Source organism: Balearica regulorum, chromosome 13, assembly GCF_011004875.1.
Source record: "Balearica regulorum gibbericeps isolate bBalReg1 chromosome 13, bBalReg1.pri, whole genome shotgun sequence".
Lineage (NCBI taxonomy): Eukaryota > Metazoa > Chordata > Aves > Gruiformes > Gruidae > Balearica > Balearica regulorum.
Window position 1 is genome coordinate 21173883 of NC_046196.1, and position 24531 is coordinate 21198413.

The 24531-nt window shown below is 40.5% G+C and overlaps 1 protein-coding gene and 1 non-coding gene across 11 annotated transcripts in view; both read right to left on the reverse strand.

The window, feature by feature from the left end:
* The window catches only part of CNOT1 (CCR4-NOT transcription complex subunit 1), a 59246-nt gene that overhangs the window by 28900 nt on the left and 5815 nt on the right, over positions 1–24531 (reverse strand). For all 10 annotated transcript variants that reach the window (XM_075765786.1, XM_075765781.1, XM_075765788.1 and 7 more), the window contains exons 2-18: positions 23566–23841; positions 19307–19414; positions 18511–18609; positions 17900–17968; positions 17746–17800; positions 17105–17308; positions 16036–16204; positions 13874–14000; positions 13474–13584; positions 12085–12255; positions 11384–11511; positions 10190–10430; positions 8528–8647; positions 7312–7434; positions 6929–7080; positions 1941–2091; positions 357–558 (exon numbers count right to left, since the gene is read on the reverse strand). In XM_075765786.1, coding sequence (XP_075621901.1) covers positions 357–558; positions 1941–2091; positions 6929–7080; positions 7312–7434; positions 8528–8647; positions 10190–10430; positions 11384–11511; positions 12085–12255; positions 13474–13584; positions 13874–14000; positions 16036–16204; positions 17105–17308; positions 17746–17800; positions 17900–17968; positions 18511–18609; positions 19307–19414; positions 23566–23667 — 2332 coding nt within the window. In that variant the 5' untranslated portion in view covers positions 23668–23841. The remainder of the gene's footprint in view (positions 1–356; positions 559–1940; positions 2092–6928; positions 7081–7311; positions 7435–8527; positions 8648–10189; positions 10431–11383; positions 11512–12084; positions 12256–13473; positions 13585–13873; positions 14001–16035; positions 16205–17104; positions 17309–17745; positions 17801–17899; positions 17969–18510; positions 18610–19306; positions 19415–23565; positions 23842–24531) is intronic.
* LOC142603779 (small nucleolar RNA SNORA50) lies at positions 1481–1616 on the reverse strand. The gene has a single exon (XR_012837676.1). It is a non-coding gene; the product is annotated as a small nucleolar RNA SNORA50 (small nucleolar RNA).

The following is a 24531-nucleotide window of genomic DNA, read 5'->3' on the forward strand; positions in this document are numbered from 1 at the left end:
CCTTCAGAGTGTGCACTTATCACTCCCAGCACTCACCACTTCCAAGAAGTCAGAGCTGTATAGCCTCATAACTATCCAATATTGAACCGTTTTATTCCTCACCTCTGTCCCAACCTAAAATAATGCTGCTAAAAATCTGTCAAAACATTCACCCTCTCAACTCTCAAACTTTTTACCTACTGCAGCTGCGACAGACATTCTGAAGTGCTGTTTCAGCAGTGACCTAGAGGTGAGGACTGTATAATTCCCTCCCACATGACACACAGCTGTTTGCCCAGTATTTCCAACTGGGGCAATGACAGTGCCTTAGCTCTGCTGTGTCAAAAATACAAACCGCTCCACCCAGACAGCAGTACCTGGAAGCTGTGAAGAGAGTCCTCCGATGCCACTGAAACCTGTTGTCTGGTTTTGGGTGGAAAGAGGGGGAAATGCTTTTGCTGGTGACTGAGGAGTACTGAATGCAGAGCCCAAGTTTGGAGGGAAGCCTTGCATGCTCTGGGTATGAGGAGCAGCTGAGCCACCTAAACTAAGAGATGCCATTCCTGCAAGCGAGTCAATCTGAATGAAGAAAGGAAGATTATACACAGACAGCCATAAACAACAACAACAAAAAAATCATCAAGCTGACTTTTGGCAGCTTTTTTATAAAGGCAGCTACATATAAAAATAGTCTCAAGTAGAGCTTTTCTGCATGGCTACTTTAAATTCTGAAGTCATCCAGATTACCCCAAAAGATCAGTTTATCTATAAAACAATTTCACTTTTTCTTCTCTAATCCCATAAAACCCTATTCTGTCGGAGGTTTTACAGAAAGGCCGATTGTTCCATAGTCTCCAGTTAAGTGTAACACAACAGTAAATGCTTATAAGGAGCAGCGCGTAGATTTTTACGCTAGAGCAGTTCATGCTCTGCAGTTTGCGACCTCAGACTTCATCCCAAGACTTACAACAGCTACTTCATATCAAACCTACAGAGTATTTTTGACTGTCTGAAAGATCCCATTATGCCCACGTTTCACAGCTAAATACCTGAATGCAGTCTTCAACAAAAATCATTAAGACCTGGGTGATGAGTAGGAGACAAGGCACAATACCAGCTGACAAAGCAATAAATTCAGAGCTCCTGACTAGGAACAGCAAAAAACTATATTATCTACCCAAAAGACAGCACAGCTACAGAGTAACATCTGCTGCTTTATTTACTCACATCACTTATGTGCAGCAGGTTGCTGAGATACTTGGTACATTTGCTGAGCAACTCCAATAAAGTAACAATTTACCAGGAAACTGCTCTCTGTATTTAGTTTACATAATCTACTGATGCTTCAGACATTCTTAAATGCTGAATTGCCACTATTCCATGTGAAAAAAGTTGTTACCATTTTAAAATCTGCCATTGAATGTAACTGCTAGAAGCAAAACCTGTCTGTAATGTGTTGCTCCCAGAGGAGGAAGGGATGATGAGTGGCAGGGAGTAACTTAAATGTACCTTGTTTTTAAAAGAGCAGTTCAGTTGAGAGCTGAAGAGCCCCAGTTATAACAAGTCCTTACGCTCTAGCACTGTTGCTTGGCCCGTGAAGCTACAAACAAGACACATCAGGTTCAAAGGCAGTGCTTAGTTCTCAAAAGTCTTAGTAAATTTTAGCACTTTAAAACCCTCAGTTATTTTAAATAAACCAAATCTCTATCCCTCCTCAGTGCTCCCATTCTGCTATACCTCAATTACTTCTTACAGATACTTGTGAAGTCAAAGACAGTTCTGAACTACAACCCTCAGGCATTATTCTGCAGTTACAAGCAAGTTATCTGGACATGCAAACATAAAAACTAAGGGAGCCACATGATTTTTTACTTAGTCCTGCTGAAAGAGTTCATGTAGTGCAGCAAAACTAATGCTAATCAACAGCACCTTCTAAAAAATGCAGCATTTTATTTATCTACCTGTACAGGGGAGATGGCATCCAAGCTGCTAGCGCTGGGTGGGCGTCCTTTTGGCATGACTCCAGGTGGTGGCTGCCTAGCCTTGTTCATGACATTACTGCAGTTCGCTACCATGGTGAGGATCGTCTCTGACAGCTCCTGAGAAACACTCCTAGGACAGAGAAGTACAACAGTGAGCCATGTAACATTGATGACACTAAGGCCCCTAGCTTATTTGGTTTGCCTACAGAAATCAGGGCCACATTTCACAAACAGAAGCTGCAAAACAAAGCCAGCAGAAGTTACATTTTGTTATTTGCAAAACTTGCATTAGAGCCTGTCCCAAGAGAAATGGCTATATACAAACAGAAAATTTTAAACTGTAGTTCTAAAATTTCATCTCCAATAGTATATTCCTTCATTTTCAAGAACTCAAATACTGCCTTACAGTTATCCCAGCAAGTAATGACTTACAGAAAGTTGGGATATGCACCTATATGGCTCCAACAGCCCTTGCAAGAACAGACTTACCTACAACAGTCTTTGCCTGCTGTTGTCTGCATGATGGGCTATATAGAGCTCAGCCTCATGAATTAAAACACATAATAACTGATGGGATGATCTCTTGTTCAAATCAGCTCCTCCAGGCTCATTCCTGTCCCCACACTTCACCATTCATGATTATTCCCCTTATGAATCTCGTTAAACACAAGGTCTCTCCAAAAGAGAAGATACAACATGAGTAGAGCTTGGGCTACACTCACTGACAAGAGATGAGATATAAATACCACCACCTGATTCACTAAAATTCATCTGTCTATAAATAGAAAAACATGCTTCATGCACTAACATTTAACCAAAACAGAGACAGGAAACCTCTAACTATAAGGAAATTATAATCAAAAGCCAACAGAAAACTCAAACTTAGACCTGCAGTCATTGCACAACCAAGAGCAGTCAGTACCTCTTTCCAAAGTATTCCACATCTGACTGCCAGGTTCCCAAACCAGAAGTAAAACCAGCTCCGCTACTGACAGGTCTAACCACAAACATACAACACAACACTAACATTTTCCTTTCGGAAAATACAGCTAATTATTTACAGCTTTCCTGAACTTCTGTTCTACCTTTTTGATGACGACAGCTAAAATAGCAGATTCCGTCCTGGACTGGTACAACTATTCCAACACAGCTTTGTTAACCTTGTCTGGAGGTTCCTCACTGTAACTCCATTTTCACAAGCTTTTACTTCACCGTTGTTGGGACAAGGGGAAAAAGAAAGAGGATCCATCCTGACGATTAAGGCAGGAAAACAAAGTGCAGACCAGCCTTCAGCTTTGGTGAGTATCCCATTACAGGCTACACAGAGTTAAGGGCTTCCAGTTGTTCTCCAAAGCCAACAATCCACTATGTAGTGTGGGAAAAAGCTCGTCCCAGACAGACAGGGGAATCTGGGCAGATGCCACGGGTGAGCAGGTTTCTATACAGGGCAACAAACATTTTATCAGCTGTTTCACAAGCTGACTCCTTTAAATGCTTTAACATCCTCTCGCCACGGCCTAGCATCAAAGACTTTAAAAGCAAGGGGCTTGGGGAGCATGTCTCAAAAAGCAATCAGACACCTACCTTCAAAAAACCAAACCCAAAGGGATTTCTGTTTAGAGAAAACACACCCAAACCTGAAGACAGAGCTCTGAGCGTGGCACATAGTAGGCTCAGTATGTACAACATATATTTGCCTACACCCCAATGCCACAGCCTCTGAAATTCAACATTGAAACGTACACATGACCAATGAACAGGCAGCAGTTTTTTTCTGATGCAGGAGCCATTCCCAGATCATACAGCACTGCAACTAACCAGGGAATGGGACCAGGGCCTGAACAGTTGAGTTCACATGCAGTTACCAGACTCAATTTTTTGAGCTCCCCCTTTTTTTTTTGTAGCAGTTAAACCTGCAGTCTTTATCCTTAAATACCAAGGCACACTTTAGTAAAACACATTCCAATCTGCTGTAGGTAGATAATATGGCAGCCCATGGTGAAGACTAGGACAGGCTTACAATCCTAAAGTTTGATACTTAGGGTGACCAGTTATGGTTACACACAAGCACTAACATTATGTCCTGCCATCTAAGCAGACTGAAGGTTAACTATCACGTCAAAAGACACACTGCTGTATCAAAATGCAAACTTCACAATATTTTTAGATAGTACAAACCCATAGGTTTTCACAAAAAACCCTGCATTTGAGGCAAATGGTATGAAGAAGTAGGTGGGCATGATTTGATATGCAGATCTTAAAGAAAGTGTTCGCATTTTCAAGTTCTACGTAAAAATAGATTCAGGCATCTAACCTAATCAGAGCCATTCCTGGCAGGGAATCATAGAATCATAGCATAGTTTGGGTTGGAAGGGACCTCAAAGATCATCTAGTTCCAACCCCCTGCCATGGGCAGGGACACCCTCCACTAGCCCAGGTTGCCCAAAGCCTCATCCAACCTGGTCTTAAACACTTCCAGGGATGGGGCCTCCACAACCTCTCTGGGCAACCTGTGCCAGTGCCTCACCACTCTAACAGTAAAGACTTTCTTTCTAACATCTAATCTAAATCGACCCTCCTTCAGCTTAAACCCATTACCCCCTGTCTTGTCAGAACTAGGGGACAACTGCAGGAAGGAGAACTTTGAAATCCAAGTAAGGAGGAGAGCCAGGTACCACAGCCAGCCAGCTCTGGAGGAACAAAACCGTCAGCTTATGGGAAGCTCCAGCTTGCCGAAATAAGAAGTTCATACCTCTTGCATATATTTTTTTTATTATTATTTTTTTAACCCATTTTTACAGAGCAAGGAAATGCCTTTTCATTCCCCCAGGCACAAATAGCCAGAAACCTCTTCCCTTCTTGAGAAGGAAGGACCATTCCCCACACTGACACGCTTGGACTGTGCTGGACACAACTGCATGGAAGATGCACCTCTGCCTCTCTTGACTCACTGTACCTTCTTGAGGGGAAGACTTCTCCTAAGCACTTTGCTACCAAATCACATCCTTGGTCAGCCCACGGTGCCTGCAACCACCCTGACTTCATTTTAAAAACACTCAGTAATAAAAGGAACATTTATTTCTTTTTGAAGCCTCACTGCTACACAATGCCACAACTGCAGTGCTCACCAGTGATAAACAAGTTGCACCAAAAATAGTCTCAGAAGATGCAGGGTCCTGGTGGCTAAGTAAAGCGTCTCCCTGGACACAAAATGGGGCACGAAATAACTGCAGCCTAATTAAAGAGCAGGCTCTTAAATCAACAGATTTAGATGGCAGACTTCGGCTGGTGAAGTGGAACTACCCTCCCAGACATATTTAATATTTACTGTGATTTTAATCTTCTAGTCTTTACAATGCCTGCTTCTATCGGTGATTGAAACCTAAGCTAATCAAAGCAATTGCTTCATGAAAGAAATCCAAGCATTTTCTTTTTAAAGCTCAAAGAGAATAACTAATGGAAAATGACTGCAAGTAGGTCACATTCTTGCATAAAAGGGAATACAAGTAGCTATAAAAAGAAACCAAAGGCTGAGAGAATTGTGCCAGTAGAGAACTAGTGGCTTTTGGAATTAATTGAATAAACACAACTTGGTAACACATTAAGATTCAGAACACAGTGACATTAGATGCAAGTCAAGTCTACAGTTAACTATTAAACCCCTAAAATCTGGACACAGTAGCATGCAAAATAATGAATGTACGTTAATTTGTGAACTATAGTCTCTGGAGATGCACTTTGAGTTGAAAAATAACGTCCATCTTTTCAGTTCAAGAGGTGTGCTAGACCACTGTATTTCAGACTCGGTATTTCAACAGCATTTTGAAGTTTAATTGCACAGGTCCTAGTAGAAACCAGGAGAATCCTTTCTCCCAAAAAAAGTCTTACAGGTACCTCGAAGGTACCCATACAGGAACCCTTCCAGTTCAAATACCCATCGTGACAATTCTGTCTTGATACTCATTTCCTAGTGTCTACATGACAGCCAGGAATCATCCTAGAAACCTTTAAAGATGTTTCTTACATCTGTCAAGACAACACTGGCTAAGCCAAGGGACACAATATAAGCCTTAGATCAGATAATGTCAAAATTTAACACCAAAATCAGCACCATCTCCAGCTTTCAGTGTCTCTGGCTCATACGTCACACTATGCTATGCCTAGTTATCTTTGAAGTATTGCTGCAGTTAAATACCATCATGATCTGATATATCAAGCAGCAACAGCACAAATTTTACAAGTCATTTTTACTAAGCATTAACACAACATTCAAAAATGGATTTGTCTAATTCCAGTTTCCATTAGTTTTTCTGTAGTTTACCCCTCCCTCTGGCAGATAAACACAGCTCTCTGGGATCCACCTTTTTTCTTCTGGACTTCAGCTAAACAAACCGATACGCAAAAGATCTCAGATATTTTCCATCCTTTGACTACTTTGAGTCTGTCAGTACTTCAAACAAAGACAACAAATTACACGTCTAGTTTCAGTCTCAATGACGTTACAGTCACCACTTACCACTTTTCTCCTACACATAAGGATTGCATTAGCCCTTTCTGCCAGGCAATAGCCACACACAGTAGCATACGCTTAACGCAACTGCAAAATCCTTTATACAGTCACCGTTTCCCATTCTGTAGTTATGGCCTGTACTCCTTTTTGTCCGAATTACAGCCCTGTATCCGGTCATTAACCACCCAGGATCTGACTAACCAGCCATCCCCCAGTTACCAAGATCACCTCATCTGTTTCATTATAAAGACAAAAACACTCTTTCAAGCTCTTGTGACTTAGCCTAACAACAGAAATTTCAGTGCAAAATTAAACTTACTACTGAATCTATCCCTGCAAGCTTATATACTTTCATTAACCCCATTCTCCACGTGAAATTCCAAACCAGCTGTGACCACATGCCAGCAAACAAGTTGCAAACAGATTACACATTCAGTGTAAGCAATATAATCCTTACCCAGCACAAGCTTGCAGACATGCCAACATAGTCGCCAAGGTTTCTGGAGGAAGTTGAGCACTTTTGGGTTGATCTTTTTCTGGAGCAAGGCCACCCAGGATAGATGGACATCTTCTCTTTAAGAAAGTCATACAGGCCTGGATAAAGGGCTCCTGAGGAAAAAAACGTTATCTTAACCTCCCAAACTGCATCCAAGCCACTATTTCAAACTTGGCAATTGCACAGTGGAAAGAATTGCACTAAGCTATTATAGTTCAGTGAAAATGTTGAACTATCAGACCATGGACACTTTCCACAACTTTAAAGCTAGTTATAAAATTGTTAAAGTGACTTAAGTTAGTCACTGATAGAGTGCAGAAATAAAAAGAAAAATCCTGCTTTACCCCATGCTCCCGAATTTTATCTGTGAGCCATTTGTCAAGTTTGAGGTATTCCCGTCGAGAGGCAAGTGCAGCAAGGTCAATAACAAAGGCAAATGGAGTACCATTTAGCAGCATTGACAAGGCCTAAAGAAAAAAAATCAGAAGACTACTAGTGAAGACACAAGGATACCCTTTCTCCTTTCTTTTCTTTCTAATCCCCACACACTTTTTAGTAAAGTCTTGCTATCACATGCTGCTTATGCTTTCTTTGTCAACAAAAAGATTGGTACTATCAGCTTCACTTACTTATAGCTCGCTCGTGAGACAAATAAGCAACAGCTCTCCTTTGAAAGCACAACCCTACCTTCTTTGAAGTGACCTTGTGATTACAGTTTTAAGTTCCTCTATATGAAAATCCACCAGCAAGTGGCCAAGAGCTACCAACTTGATATTACAACAAAATTAATCCGAAGAGTCTAGCATCTGCCTGCAAACAGATCTCAAGTGCTTCAGAGCCACTTTGAATACATCTGCTCAAACTGTTCGTCTTTGAACATGGGGACTGCTACAACAAAACTGACCTGAAGCAACAGTTGATGCTCTTGCACTTTGAAATGACCAATTATTATGCATCTAACTCTAGGAAACGATAAAGGCCTCAAAAGTCAGTTGCAACTTTCAGTCTCTTTTGTGAACACGTAAACATCTGAAAAGTACTTGTATTCTTAAGAAATCCTCACTCCATTAAGCTTAGCAGTGCCACACTTACACAAATATCTGAAGGGTATTTTCTACATTCGCATTTCAATGGTATTCAAGGTTAAAACATTTGAAGCTCTTCCTGCATTTACAGTACGTTCACGTACCAAGCAGTTTTATGATACCGCTTCCCAAGTTACTTGTCAGCTAAGCCACAATAACCAACTCTACTGCAAACACCAAGTAAAAGTGTCTTGGGTTCACAACTGGACAAGCTAGAAAGCATCTGTAGTCAGATACCACAACTCAGCTGAAGAGCACTGAAAGTCACATGAACATAGGCTGGGTTTGGTTCTTGTTTTGATTTTTTTTTTTTTAAGATGAGGTACAGCAGCAACAACTGAATTCAGACATGCTTAAACAAAGTAATCCTTACCAAATTAGTCACATCTAAGTTAAGCTAAGCCTTTGTTAAAAGATGAGCGAGTCTGCGTAAGACACCAGACAGAAAATAATGGCAGTGTTTTGCAAAACTCACCTTCAAGTCTTGTGCCACATCAAGAATACGTGACAATTTTGCCTGGTCATACTGCTCCCCTCTCATGTACCATTCTGCCATTGCATGCATGATAAGCTGACGAATCGAAGGAGACTGACCCTAAGGAGAATTAAATTAGGATTGTACTTCATGCCTCTAGGAAAGCCATCAACTATGTGAACATTAAGTAGCATATTTTACCTTTAAAGCTTAACAGGCAAACATATTTTCTCTAGCTTCAGAACTTAGTTTCCGAGTTGAGCTCTTACCACGCAATAATAAACTATCCAGAAGCCACAACTAAAGGACGCAGAGTGACTACAAATGGTAAATATGTACATCCCCATCTCTTTCCTACCACTGTACAGGTCTAATTCCTCTCAATTGTAGAGAAATTGCTTATGGAACACACACATCATTTACAAGATGTTATGCCGGACGTGCTCTCCTGAAGTAAGAATTCCAAGGTCACACCTTAACATGGAAAACACAGTATCTAGCTATTTGTCCACACAGGGGCAATCTTAAACTGCAGGACAATGAACATTTTGATAGCAGCAATGGTTTTCCTTAAAAGGTTCGCTCATCTGGGGAAGCGAAACACCCTCATGTTGTGGAATGGCACCATATCACATGGCAGCCATCATTTTGCACTTTATTCAGAAGCCTACGCTGCAGAAAAATTGCATGTTCTGCCATTTCAAGACCTTACGCAAAAAGCACATTGCTTCTATCTCACCTGCCCCAATGTTCAATTTAAAGACTTATCAGGAAAAATAGGAAATGTTCATAGAGCTCCAGCTAGCAAATAGCCTTAATTTTGCAGTCAATATGGACTAAGACTTCCAAGGTCAAACTTCTTATCATTGGCTCTACTTGAACAGGGCAAGACATTTCCTAATGCAGATTCCCTCCCACCCAGGACTTCCTCTGCCTTAAGTTTGTTCTTATGACTCCTACTTCCTTAACTACCAGTGGACACAATGATGAAGGCTATACCAAAAGGCAAATCCATAAAAGCCTACTTGTTTGACCATTAAAAGCATGGTATTTGCATACAGAGTTACCCTATCTCTAATGGAAGCTCTCCTTGAAGGTCAGCAGCCAGTCCTAAGTTTCCAGAAAGCACCCTAGATTCTTAAAATTTAGGGTATAAGAAGTTTCCTTATATGTAAAATAGCCTGTATCTTTTAGCAAGTACAGTGGAGGTTATTTTGGTTTAAACCTCCCCACCTCTTACTGCTTCAAGTTTCTACACTTTAAATTTGTGAAGTTAAGAGTTGGGGGGGGTTGCTGTTGTGGGATTTTTGGTGGTTTTTTTTTTTTAAATCAAACATTGGTTAACTTTGGTTAAAACTGGAAGGTTAAAAAAAAGTCAAGCATAACTTTGATCTCTACTTTCCCAGGAATATTTTCTCAGTGAATATTATTTCTTTGTTCTGAATGTATTTCCCCAAAGAAAATCAAATCACAACAGTTTGCTTCAAAACAGGGAGGAGACAACTCACATCACTTTGCATAAACTACTGATAAATTATCTCTTGGGTTTAGAATTACCCAGCTCAAACTAAAAGAAGCATTGCTGTTCTAACTGTTCAACCCATTTAACAAGCTTTCAGTTACATGAACAAACTACAGGCACACTCCAGTGAAAATACTTACCTGTCCGTGCCACGCATAGTGCAAAATGATGGCAGAGTTGGGATGGTTGCCAAGGAAAATTGGCATGAGCGTGGAGATGAGTTCATGGCGCAAGGTATGCCAGGAAGTGTTGATCTGCAGTAAGGCCAATACCAACATATCTGGGCAGTGCTTGATAGGAAAACTGAAGAGCTGCTTAACCTGCTCGTACTGTCCCACTTCTGCCAATCGTAACAGAGATTCAATCAAATCCAGGCTCTTCCTAACAAAAGAAAAAAAAGAAAACAAACAGACAAGCCCCCACAAAAGTTACAAAGTAGTTAGCTTACAAGATCCTGGTATTCAAGCATTTTGTAGCAACAGCTGTAAGACAACATAAAGTAATATCCACTGCAAACAACCTGATATTGCAGCTCTTATCACATACAATTAGGCCTACAAGAGCACTCTTAATCATAAAAACCCTCCCTTTTTTTGGCAAACACAGCTTAAGAGCTTCTGATTCTGTTAGGGGAGAGGGAAAACTCAAAGCTGATGTTGAAAAAATTCAGGTTGAGGTGGGTCACTTGGATAGTTTTGCTTGAAACATTACTTCCAGGAATGGAACACCACCTCTGAGTCTCCACCTGTCAAACTTAGTGAAGATATTTTACTTGCTTTGTCTGCTTTACAGTCAAGTAACAATTGCTGCCTTCTCCCACTTCACTCATTCCTCATCCTCCAATTCCCTCTTTTTGGGTAATACAATGGAAATAGAAGCAACTATCTTCACTGATATCAGCTGTATCGAAAGAAAGGGTGCAAAGGTCACCCAGAAAGTCACACTAGTCAGCTTTATGCACTAACTCAGCAATAGCTATATAAATTTACTATTTAAATGCGAGGTCTTCTTTCATACAAATAGAGCAAGTTTCTCTAATGTCATCCTGGGAAAGACAGATTTAAGTTCACAACTCCTCTACCCCCTTTCTCTCAGCTCACAGTATCTGCCGAAATACATTAGCAGAAGTTCTCCGGACAACCAGAAAACTCCAATAAAAGCACGAAAGGAAGTACTGATAATATGGGAACTCTCACCAAACATGGAACAAATATTAATGGCTGATCTACTGGGATGCACACACAGCTACAAATAAATCTGGTTGCATGAAGACAGACCAGACAAGTAATCTTATTCTAACTCTAGGTATAAAAAGCAGTTGACAGCAGGTTTACCATGTAGCAATTTCTCGATTGTCATCCTCTGGTGGTGCTTTCAGGATGTCTGTGGCAACAGTATGACAAGGGTAGTCAGCAAAACAGAAGATGTCGGGGTTTATGAGGGAATGTTGAATGAAGGAGAGCTGGAATAAAAGCCATCAAAAAATAGTTTAGATATTTAGAGTTTCAAAGTTCCTTCTACTTTATCAACTCAGACGTTTCTGAGAACAATACAAATCAACAAAGCAGTAGAAATGAGCCAAGACCTCCTACCAATGTGGTTTAGGTAAGACTGCACTTCATTTCTCCCAGGATTTCTGGAAGTGCCACACACAGATGTGCTGAGGGCACCTCTTTGCACAAAGCTGCATTCTGCAGACAAAGCTCTAGCCTTTTTGTGTAACCAGGTAAAAACTCCAGAGCACAGCCACGCAGTAACAGTTCTACACTCAGCCGCATTACACATCAGAACTCCGCTAAAACCAAAGGTGGTGTCACATGCATAGAGCAAGCAACCATCTCCTTCCCAACAATCCAGACACTGTTCAACTAACGGACTGTACTTCAGTAACATATCTGAGGCCTGTGCCTCACAGACCAAGTTCTCAAGTGTAGCTTGTCTAAAAATTCACTTTACTGATCCACATTTGCCATTCAAGAAATTCAGGAACTTCCCAAGTGTTGTACAGATACAAGAGAAATGTTGGTAAACCTACCTGGCCCTCTGCATGCTTCCAAGGTCTGTATATGGCATTAACTGGGAAAACTTCCATGCCCAGCCCTCTCTGGATGCCAAACACTACAATATGCAGGCCCTTGCTGTCACGAATCTGAAATCCTGGATGGTCCAACTCATAGGTTACTACTTTGAAGTCCAGGCTAGGATTCTGCAACCACAAAAACAAGAGAGTAGTCACCCATGAACATTACAACCTTCAGGACTGACTTGTAAGAACCCTTCTTCATCAGTATTTTATCCAGCTTAATATCAACTCGACTTTTAGTTGAAAGCAAGATTTTTGTTTTAAAAAGAATAGGATTTAGACAGTTGTGAGAACTTGATGCAAGTGAATATTTGAAACTAGCCTGTGAGATTGCACTTCCTCAGCACTACAGGCAGTAGCTGTTTATCCTTCCAAACATTTCATTAACGAGTCTTAAAAAAAATCCACAAAACACCACAACATAGCTTTTTTTCTTAGCATACTAACTCATTCCTTTTCTAGACCTCCACATGCCCTGTAACAAGAGGCAGAAGGGTCTGACATACTGGCAAGCAGAACTTGCTTTTCCTTTTGAAGAATGTACAGTGCAAGTATTTACAAAGCACCTATTACATTTTCAGCAATAGCGTGAAGCCATAAGGATGCTTGGAGGATGCTCCGTAAGGAGCTTAGAGGGAACTATGACCATTGTGGAACACAGACCACCCCTTGGAGACACAGGTGAGAACCAAAGACAAAGCTAGTTCTATGTTCCAAAGTTTAAAATAAAACCATATGAAACAGTGACTCCTGCATAGATTACAGGGTACATACGGGGAAAAAAAATCAAATCACCCAATATAATGTAGGCAAAGTAAATGGTACTCGTGTTTCACTGTTAATTACAAAAAATTGCTGCTTATAAAGTGGTTGAAGAACTTTCCTATTTCTGAAGTGTCATCATTCAGAAGAAGCATTCAGAGTTTGGAATAAGTAGCCACAAAAATATTTTTTTTTCATTTTTAACATTAACACCCACAGCAAGAAGCTTTTCAAAACAAGATCCCTGACACACATACTCTTTTCCACTGTCAGAAATAACTTCTTCAAACACAAAACCCCTCAGTGAACACATGCTGGAGTACATGGCAGCAGCGTGGAATAAATCTCAAGGTGCACCCAAATTAAGCATGTGAGCAGCTTTTATTTCCCACAATTCCTCAAAATATTCTTGTTCAAGAAGAAAAAAAATACAATCATTGAAGTACAGCAGTGCAATTACATTAATGAGATTTAAAGTCATTCAAGCCGCTAGGAGCTTAAAAAGCTTTATATTCACACTGAGACATGCCCTTCTTTCAGATATTCCGCATAAAAGACCAGGATACCCACAAAACTTACCAGCTCTTTAAGAACATCAATTAAGACCTCCACATTCCAGGTATGGGCTTGTGCTCCATCACTTTTATCTTTTCCATCACTCCAAATCCCACTGCCAGGAGCCGAAATAGACTGCAAGTTAAATACACTCAATCAAATACTAGTTAAAGATAAAGCAGTCTCAAAAGCCACTAGCTACAGAAGTCCCAGCACTATGAAGGTAAAAGTTCAGACCAGTAAGGACACCAGTTGCGTACTTCTGAGAATCTTTCATGCAAGAACGTACTACGGACATTTATGGCAGAACAGTAGAAGTGCTGAATAATAAAAGCAATTTTAAAGTTACTAGAGGCTAGCCCTTTAACTCCTCGTTTTATGCCGATTAAAATATATCTAACCACCACCCCAGTAGGGCACTCACTTGTAATGGAATACCATCCGTCAACCCCGAATGAGTTCGGGCCATCATCCCCAAAACTCTGGCAACCTGGGCAGCCGTGACTTCCCGAACACCAAACTGCATGATTATGTTGCGACATTCTTCGACACTAAGATGCAACAAAACAGACACCTTAGTACTAAAGCGGATTTCACTGTGGCACAACAGAAGACAGACCAAAACAAGACCCATGAGTACAACTGGAACAGCACAGACTGTTGGGAAAAACTTATTGCTAACTGTAAAATACAACCATTTACTCAAGTTGTTAAGTCAAATGATCCACCGTAACAAAATTCTAGCACAAGAAGAGAAATTCAGTAGAAAGTCCATGCAATTATTTCTATGAAACATACAGTGCCATGTATTCAATTCAAAGCTAGGTCTCCTTAAGTGACAGTGAGAGATGTTTTACAGGCTATGCTCTGTCAAAAGTAAGAGCACAGGGTAGGTTTAGCACTGTTTTCTGTTGAAAACTTCCATGTGTTGACCTGTGATACAGAGCTTCAAAGAGTGAAGTTTTCTGCTAGCTAGAAGTGAAACAAAGGATCTGAGAATGCACATTTCAGAACAATGACATGCACTGCTCAAACGGGAAGCTGTGAAGGTGTGCCTTTTCGCCTGATGCAAGCCATGGCGTCCCTGATCAGAGGTCATGAGCAAAACCTTCATGGAGCCAGAAGAGCAAACAATGAGCAGATGCTTAAGTTCAAATTTGAGAACTGGAGGCCTTTTTTGCAATTTTTGTTTCACTCTGAACACTCCATGGTTAGACCAACAAGATTTATACAGCATCACTATAGATCAAGAAAGTGTTTTATTAACAGGCACATGTTAAAGGAAATAATTTTCAATATCTTCCAACACACTTATACTGTGTTCCTTCACTTCAGTGTATAAACAGAAACTTCTGTTAGTAAGTTTGAGATTTGATCATGTCCCCAAAGTAGTCTTTCTTTTAAAATACAGAATCATTTACTTCTCTTAGCTTAAGCATAAAGTGAATGTTCCTTTAAAAATAAATGTTAGGTTCATACTGAGGGCTAAGACCAAGGCCTCCTTCAAAACCAGCCACACACTTGCAGGCTCCTGTTATCACTACCAGTATTAGAGCACTATCCTAAATCCTTAAAAACCACATTCAAAAATTGAGCTGGATTTGTGCAGACAGGTATACAGCAGTATACCTAGCCGTAGATATAAACCTTTAATATATTCCAATTAACTCTTCAATAGACAGCTTATGACTAAAGTCTACCCTCTCCTTCCACTTTTCTGGTAAGTATTCCAATTCTCACATGTATATGAACAAATAGCCCATGCAATGCAGTACTTGTGCTGGGTCTTTAGTCCTGCTCACACCACACAGCTCTCTGGATGACAGCTCGTTTCACACAGCCCCAGCAAGTTAACAGAGATGCCCATCTACAATTTCAGGCTAGAGCCAAAGTGCAAGAATACAGAACGTTACTGAAGATGTGGGTAATGCACATCTACAAATAAAAACTCACCCTGGGTTTGTGTGTAAGACAGCTTTATTTTTACCAAAATAAGCCAAAGCAGGCAAAGACTGATGCAGCTGTCTAGATACTCTGCTTTATTGCCAGCAATTCACTACCATAATTAGGTTCTACAGCTACAAATAATCTCAATCTTACTGTGTACCACACTGATCAAAACTCAGTCTAAACAAGAAAGTTGCTGCTGGTCAACTCTCTTGAAGTGAAACTATTACCTGTAAGCTATTTCATGTGGGCAGTGAGCTAACAAAAGTGTCACAAGAGAGCAAAGTTCTTCCAAAGATCTAGTAGAATTTAGTTGGAATTTATGCCTACCTACCCACTTTGGTTTTACTTTTTAAAAAAAAAAGGGTGATGGTCCAATTCTTATAAAACCTTCACAAGGAATTTGAATACCTTTACCTAGCTCTCCTCACCGTGACAAAATTCTACACCATCTCAACAGACATGCTATACACATTAGAAGAAAGCAAAATATAAAACAGGAATTAAAACAAATGACCCCATAATACTTAATGAGATTCTAGTTATTTCAGTACTTTAACTGTTCCTTTACCTTTTGCCTAAAGAAACAAGAAAACCACTGCCACCCAAGATGCTTGAAAATAACATTTTCCTACAAACCTTGTACAGAAGCCATAGCCAACTTCTTGCATGAAATCTGCCAGAGAACTCTCCATCATGGTTTTGGCTATCCCTCCAGAATCAGGCAGGATCCTGTCCATTAGAATGTCCCGTTTTTCAGGGTATAGAAGTGGTGCAAGCACCACAGGGCAACGCTCCTGGGGAAAATCTGAAGGCAAGAGTAACAAAAAAGTGTCAAAAAACCCCAGAACACCAGTTGCATGCAAGTGACTATTCAGAATAACTTGACTGCTGTGCTAGAGTTTCCCTGCTGCTGCAGAAATCAAGAGGGCACACTCATGCAGCATCCCTCCATCCCACCTCCCGGTTCTCCAGCACTTGAATAGTCCTAGAAAAGAAGAATGTAGAACAGACTAGGTTCATACAGGTTCACCACAGCTGTGCTGGTGGTTAAGTTTAGAACTAGATTGTCACTAACAGCAGTCATCCAAAAAAAGCACAGAGCAGGAAACAATACAGCAGCAGAGCAAAAGCCTCTCCTCCAAATCAGGAAGTATTAGGATACAAAGGAGCTGCTATTGAGTCTAAGAAGTCTAGCAAATCTAAGCCAGGCACTTGGACATGGAAAGAGAATACTCCCTTCTGTCTTCCAGGGAAGTAAAGTTTAAGAGAGACACAGTAATGAGAGGATCAGATGTTAACCTTCATTAAAGCAAGTATGAACTAAGAAGTTACACTTAAGCACGTAGAACAAACATTTTGCTCCTGTACAAAAGGTGCCTCCCTCTAGGTTTGTGCAGAACCAAGGAGTAAGTTGAGTTAAATTCAGTTAGCTTCGAGTCCAAGCCCTCCTTATTCTGATGGGTTTACAGCAAAACGCTGCTGTTTCAGAAAGGAAGAGACTATCATATCAATAATGTCACCTGTCATCACACAAGGATCATGGTAGCTTCCAGGATATGAACTAGAGTTTAATTCAACAGAAGTTTATGAAAGTTTTACTGAGTTTTGCCCCACCATTTCAGCAACAGTCTGCTCTGACAGTAAGTTACAAAACCCCATTTTTCAAGTTTGCACTTAGTCAAGGCTTCCTGAACACCACACTTACCTCTACGTAATGTTTTGAGGAAAGCGTCAATCTGTTCCTGTCCTACCCCAAAGGCTCCCTTCTGCCCAAAAAGGAGATGGGAGAGGAGAAGGTGCAGGACCTCTATTGCAATATCTTGGAAGCCACCTTCTTGATTTCCACTGACGTCCGCGTCAATGTAAGAGCGCAAAAGATCCGGGAGTTTCTGTTTGATAAACTGGGCAGCTTTTGAAAACAAGAGAGGCTAGAGTCAAAACCTGAAATTTCTTTTTAATATGAAGACTCTTTCTAACTAGGTACCATCCTCTTAATCTGAGTTTGTTTACCACTAGCCACAACAGCTCAGATTTAAATCAAAGTCTCATAAACCACACCTCAGAACTCAAATATTAACGGACAACTAAAAGGTAAGATATCACAGTACCTCAATCTGATTCATTATCTAGCAAGTCATTCATGGAAGGGACCTTCAACTTCATACAAGACAAGATGACCGTGCTATCTATTGCCCCTCTCAAAATGGCATTAGACTTCAATGGCACCACTAATTGCGAGGTCTCGCATTACTAGGGTCACGCAGGCACACATCTATCCATCTAGACAGGCTGCTGCTTAAAAAGAACAGTTATCCCTGCTCAGCACTTTTTGGAAGCTTCACTTACCAAAACCTCGTAGATCTGAGCTGAAAGAGTTCAGTAAAGCGAGACCAAAAATCACCTACGAACAAGAACAAACATCATAGTAAGGGAACATTTTCCCTTCTAACAAGCTTAGTCAAAACACATTAAAATATTTTTGAAATAAATGTTCACCTACCTCTTGAACTTTACTTAATTTGATGACTTTACTCAATTGGGCAAATAAATGGGGTGAAGGCTTTAGACTCTGAAACAGGTAAGAAGAGTAAAACGGAAGCTGTTATGGGATTAGTCTCATTCATAACGTGACAGGCTATCCAGAGTCCATTTGCAGGTCTGGAATATTAGTAACTATTCTGCTGTAGGTTAACACAAAGCTTATGTGGCTAAACAAATATCTTTGGAACTATTTTTGGATACATCTAAACTAAACGTTTCTTCTGCACATCCCACTTTTTCCACTATTAAACCCCCATCACAGCTTTCATATTGAAAGAAACACGAACACCGATGACTTATTTTGGTTCTCGCTGCCACAAACAAGCCATAAAGTACTAATGTTAGATTAAGCTTTAAAATTAGTTTGCAGTCATTCCAAGTGATCAAATAACTCGTTCAGTTTAACAACCCCCCCAACTTCTACGCAAGCTCAATTTTTCAAGTCTTTAGTACAATCACTCAGCCATAAAAAAACCCAGGAAAACCACAAGGGAAAACCAGGTGGTTTCTTTCCTGCCAACCAATTCACTGCAGTTTGCCATGGGGATCCCCTTCAAGAAGCATACAAACCTTCTGATAGTGCAACGGATTGTCAATGGCGTAGGACAGCGTCGAGATAAAGTTTGGTTTTGTAATCAGCGACGCACACTCCTGGATCAGAAATTGAGTCTGAAAAGAACAAGGTAACTTGAACACACATGATTTTGTAGCAGGACAATAAAACAAAACTTTTACTGTTCACTTTGTTCAGTAAAACTGAACAAAGATAAGGTGCTTAAGTCTTGTAAATGCCTAAATTCTCATTAACGTTAACTGGTTTCTTTTCAGTCAAGTTTTCTTCAGGTGTAGTTTGGGGTTGGTTTTTTTTAAGACTGAGAAAGTGACTATTCTCCATCATGCATACAATGTTTCATTTTCTATAAGCATCCTCACACATTGCAAAAGACAATCTCAGAATATTTGATTCCTGTTTGTGAGCTAAAAAGTCTGTGGCAAAGGAGGCCTTGCTTAAGGATGAAAACACAGCCAGCATCAGAAGTGCCAGTCAGTGGAGGTGGACAAAGTTTTAAAAGACAAAGAAAGGCTTTCAAAATAGAGCCCTGCATGTGGCAGGAAGAGCAATTTGTACTGAAGCTATTTGTTTTTCCAGATCAAGGGACTGTAAGACTGAGGTATCAACAATTTGTTGTCTTCTGACTTGAGGACTGGCAAAAGGTGCTTGCAATTGAAAGGCCATACACCAGAAAAGAAGTTTTTGCTTGAAGCTTCTACCTCTAACCTGCTTTTGTGCTTAAAATGGATCAAATCCTATTGCAGATTTGTAACAACCAAAACTAATAAGCAGATGCCTCAGTGCAAACCTTACCTGATGGAAATCTTTGCCACTGCTTTTACCATCGCCACTGAAATCCACGTGCGAGAATAGACAGCGTAGTAAATGCCTGTCTGCCTCGGGACCGTGCCTATTCACAATCTGGAAAAAAAGTCAAAAACGCCAACTTGGTAGCAAACAGTCATTACAGAGCAAGAGCTGGGTTTAGTACTGTTGATACAGCAGTACTTCTAGTGGTTAAGTCATCTACGGTTTTATCAAAACTGCTAACAATGTTCCTTTTTAATCAGTAACCTAGAAAACAAGTCATTAACCCTATTTGTAAATGAAAAGTATAAACTAAGAGATAAAGAAAGAATCTAGACAAGTCATTGACACAAAGCCACATATTTCATGGGTAGTATTATTAAAAAACTAAATAACAAAGGGTTTTCAAGTCACCTAGAGGATGGTTTCAAGCTTCTTTGCCACCAAAGCAGTCCAGAATCCACAGTGTCATGGCCTCGCTTCTCCCCACAGCTACAGTGCCTAAGTCTGCAAAAGGACGGCCTTGGGACAGCATGCCTATCTGTGCCATGTAGCAGGAATTTATCCCAGAGACAAGCCACCAAACAGCATCTCCACTGATCCTGCTGGCAGCTTCTACACTGTCTCCTGACAGTGACTAACTTGGCCACCATTACTCCACAGTCTAAGACATAAAGGGAATAGCATACAGGAAGCATTTCCTGCCATCTAAAGAAAGAGTTCAGCTCAAACTTGCTCATTAGCAAGCTTTAAAATCAAATACTACATGCTGAACACCTGCAGCTGAGACCTTTTACCAAGTCTTTCCCCCATCATTACAGCTCATTCAACTGTACTCTATAACCCAGTCATAAATAGGTGCTCTGCATTTGTTAATTTGCAACACCTATCACTCATTCTGAAACCTTGAAAACACTATTAGATTTTTGTTAGTATCCCCCACCATTTGCCTGAAGTTCAACTCCTGGCTATACACCAGCTCATCAGCTTGTTGTTTGAAGTACCTTCAGGTTGTTTCAGTGTTTAGTCATTTCTTCAAACCTCATCTAACTGGACAGCATTACTTATTTTTAATAAAATTCATACTGGCAGAAATTTGAAGTCACTTAATCACCAGTAGCTTGCTTCTTTTGCCAAAATAGTAGCAACTAACATCAAATCCAACCTTCATTTATGGGCAAAATTATTGCCGTTGTTTCCCCCTTTCTAGCTGCAGGACAGACACAACACATGCCAGTACAAGCCCACAGCTCTGCCTGTGCTCTGACTGCCTCCACCAAGCCCACCGCTTCACCCCATCCTAAATACTCTTGTTTGCCAGTTGATTCTTTGTGCATAAAAGCAAACAGCATTGCTTCGGCCTGTGCCCACTCCGGCTCTGCTGTTTCTGACTCTTCTCATCTCAATTTTTCTACTATTATCTGACGCTAAGCTTCCCTTTCCCTCACAGCCTGCTTATTCCAGTGGCTGTCAAGTTTTGTTCTGCTGGAAAGAAACATCCGAGTCAGATATAGCTCTGCTTCTTGACCACAGACTAGAATACACGTGCTCAAGAGATGTCAGTCCCGAGTAAATTGCCCACTTCAGTTATGTTGACAGCACTGTCTTCGAAGGCAGCCATCCTCCATGATTAGGTAGCAAGATGCTCAGATGGGTGCAAAAACCAGCAAAACTGAATTGACAGCAAGTTCTACTAGTTAGCTCAGGCATCAGAAAACAGTCAATTCATTTAGGCAATCCCAATTAAATACACAGATTTAGATGTGGTAACAAGACTGGCATGAACCTGGATCAAACTCCTTGGGAGCCACCTGGTGCCATGACTGAGATGAATTCAAAACAGATGGATACAGAAGAAAACTGTACATACTAAAGTCATCAACACAACCTCTCTGCATCAGAATTAGATTGCTTCCCTACATAAAAGTAACTTCACAAGGCTAATCATTGGAAAATTTAACACATGGAGCAGAGGAGAACTGAAGGCTACAAGTTCAGTGCAGCATCTTTCAACTCTAACCACATCCACATAAAAGCTTTTCCAGGAAACAGGGAATGAGAATTGCTAGGTTTCCTGTAAAAAGAGCTGAAAGAAACCTTTGTACTGGCAGCCTTCACATTTACAAGACAGCATACCCAATCATAAAATAATCCGTAAAGACCAACTTGTCTATCTTTTACCATGAGGGTGACTGAGCCCTGGCACAGGCTGCCCAGAGAGGTTGTGGAGTCTCCATCAATGGAGCTGGACATTCCCAGACAACCAGCTGTGGGTGACCCTGTTTGAGCAGGAGGTTGGACCAGATGACCTCTAGACATCCCTTCCAACCTCAACCTGTTTGTGATTGAGGATAAAGTTTGACCCACCCATATTTTGATTTTTCAGAGACAAGTTGGGTTTTGGTTAGGCAAACACAGGGTTAGATCAAAAATAACTCTGCTTTTCTAGATCCAAGAAGTTTTGCTTTCCTAGATGAATCTGTCCGCAAAGCTCTTCCCTCCTCTCCAACCAGGCTCTCTTTACCACTAATTCAGGAAACGGAGACCACAAATACTCATTTTGGAGGAAGTAATTCTTTAGAATTTGTCTGACAAATGCATAAAAGGTTTTTTTAACATACATTCTATTTTTCAAATCAGGCTTAAAACATCACCTACGTTAAATGACTACTGAAAGCATGTTTAAGCAGAAATTAGTTCCTCAAGCTTTGCCACAGTGATGCTTGTGATGTATTTAAATGCAAGTGGCATTTTGGTCAGTTGTGACAAGAACAGCTCCAAGCACGGTTTTCCACATGCTCTGTGTGTATACAAGCTTTGTAAAATTGAGTGAATTATGTCAAAAATTTACATCACGTAGTGTACTGTGAGACAAAGAGCATGCACATATAATCTCTTCAACGAAGGAAAAATTGTACTGGCAACCACAGAAGTAAAGTAATACCAGGAAGTTAAAAAAAAAGACAAGGGATCATGGAGATTTTAGGAATTTAGTCTTGAAATCTGAGCTCTATCTTATAACCAAACAGCCATTTCCACAGAGCAGTTTCCAGTCTCTCAACACAGTGAGTCTGAGCGGCCTGCTGTGAAGGATAAGGAACAATCTGTCCCCGTTTTAAAGATCTATATTCCAAATGAATGGCAGATCAACCATATCTTCTCCCAAATCAAAGAAACATTTATTATCCTTTACATAAGCATTCGTGATAGATCTGCAAGTCATACCTCAGTCACATCTTGCTGTAAAAATCGTCTGTTGAAAGCAATAGTGATCTTAAGGACAGCATGATCTCAGATGAGCCCCCTCCAAGTACTCAACTTGCAAAAACATGGAAACTTTACAAAAGTTACAAGAGATGTATTCTTCATGGCTTAAAGATCCTTTTAAGCAGTGAATTCCCTTTCAACTCAAGATAAGTAACGAATGCACTTCTTTAGAAGTCAGCTGTTACCAGAAACACTCCGCTTAAGACCTCTGACCTCCTAATCTGATTCAAATCACTGCAGGACCACACTAGGGTAAGAAAAAAAAAAACATTAAACTGGCCCAGCTGTCTGCTGGGAACTGAACTAAACCAGTTTCTAAAACTGGCTCAGTAACATTCACTTCCTCCTAAGTACTCCTCTGTGGATAATGCTTTTCAGTCCATCCTGCTAGTCAGAGCTATTTTTAAAAAGGTCAGTTAAACCAGAATTCTTGCCCAGATCACAGATATTTGCGTTTCAATCTACAGTTATTCTGCCTGCCTTTTGAAAACCCAGGGCCAAGAAAGTCAGCTTGGTTTCACCACCAAGCTGCACCTCATCGCATGAGATGAGGAACAAAAAACTTCATCTGAGGTAAGCGAAAGCATTCAGATGTAAGTAACCATGTACTCACACTTTCAGTGCAACAGCTCTGTCGAGTAAATGCATATGTTCTCCCTCTCCTAATCAGTGTTCTACAGAACCTCCAAAAGTTGAAAGATTTAACCTGAAGGAGTTAGGAAAGCTTTGCACACCACACTCCAAGAGCAGCAGTTAATCCTAATATTCAACTACAGAGTTACTACTGGTCTCAGCTCTGAGCTGACATATTCCATGACCTGACAGATGAAACTAACAGGAATATCAGAGACATGAGCCGCAATTCAAAACCCCGCAGAAAACGGTACACAGTACTGCACACGAGAGCACTGCAGAGTGCAATTCAGACAGGAAGAGAAACTCCATTTGACATCCCCATTTTTTCTTTCCGAAGTTTCTTTTGTAGCATCATTACTTACATGCTGTATTTCCTGCTGGCTGGCTCGGTAGTTTTTCTTGGTTAAATTGTCCACCAGGTAGCTGATTTGAGACAAGGCCAGCGAGAGCGAGTCAAGATTCATTGCTGGTTGGGGCGGAAGCAGGCGGCCGAGCCCGGCGCAAAATCACCATTATTCCCCTTTAGTCACCTCAGAGACAGGTTAATTTTTTTCCCCCAATTAGCCTGTATCTGGTTCTGTGTTGCTTTTTTCAGCTCTTCTTTCTCAGTTGTCTTCCTCTGTTCTGAAACATGGCACCTGAAAGACAATATTGCATTAGATTTAAGTTCCGTAGCAACTTCACAGCTACAATCTAGGCACTGCTCTTATCTTGTCATGGAGCCAGTCAATTTACAATAAGCTTTTTAGGTTGAGGGTATTTTTAATTTAAAAAAAATCTTTAAGCTGTTTATATACTGTTAAAAGCAGTTAGTGGTTTCTCTGTATTTTCTACTTCCACCAGGACACTACAGCATAGCAAGTTAAATCCTGCAAGAATTCAGCACTATGCCTCGGAGCTTTTTCTTTTATATTTTTGCTTACAAGCTAGTTCAGCAAACAAAAAAAATAAAGTTCAACAAAGAAATTGATAGTACAGACATGTTTGATACCTTAACTTACATAAACCATTTGACATAACTATGTCCACAAGGAAAAAGAAGTACTATTAAGTTTTCACAACACAAGCTTAGTTGTTTTCACACTACCCAACTACATTTATTCATTTCTGTATTTTGCCAGCCTGAAAGAGCTAGCAAACAGCTCTGTCAGAAGAATGACTACCCTTTCAGCACTGTGAGAAAAAAGAAAACGAGATGCATAATGAATTAGATACCACACAGCAACAATCAGAGGTCAGAATCATTCAAAGCATCGATCACAAGTTTACACAAAAAAATGTGCTTTTTAACCATCTCCATGATATTTTGCCTCGCTACCATCATAGTA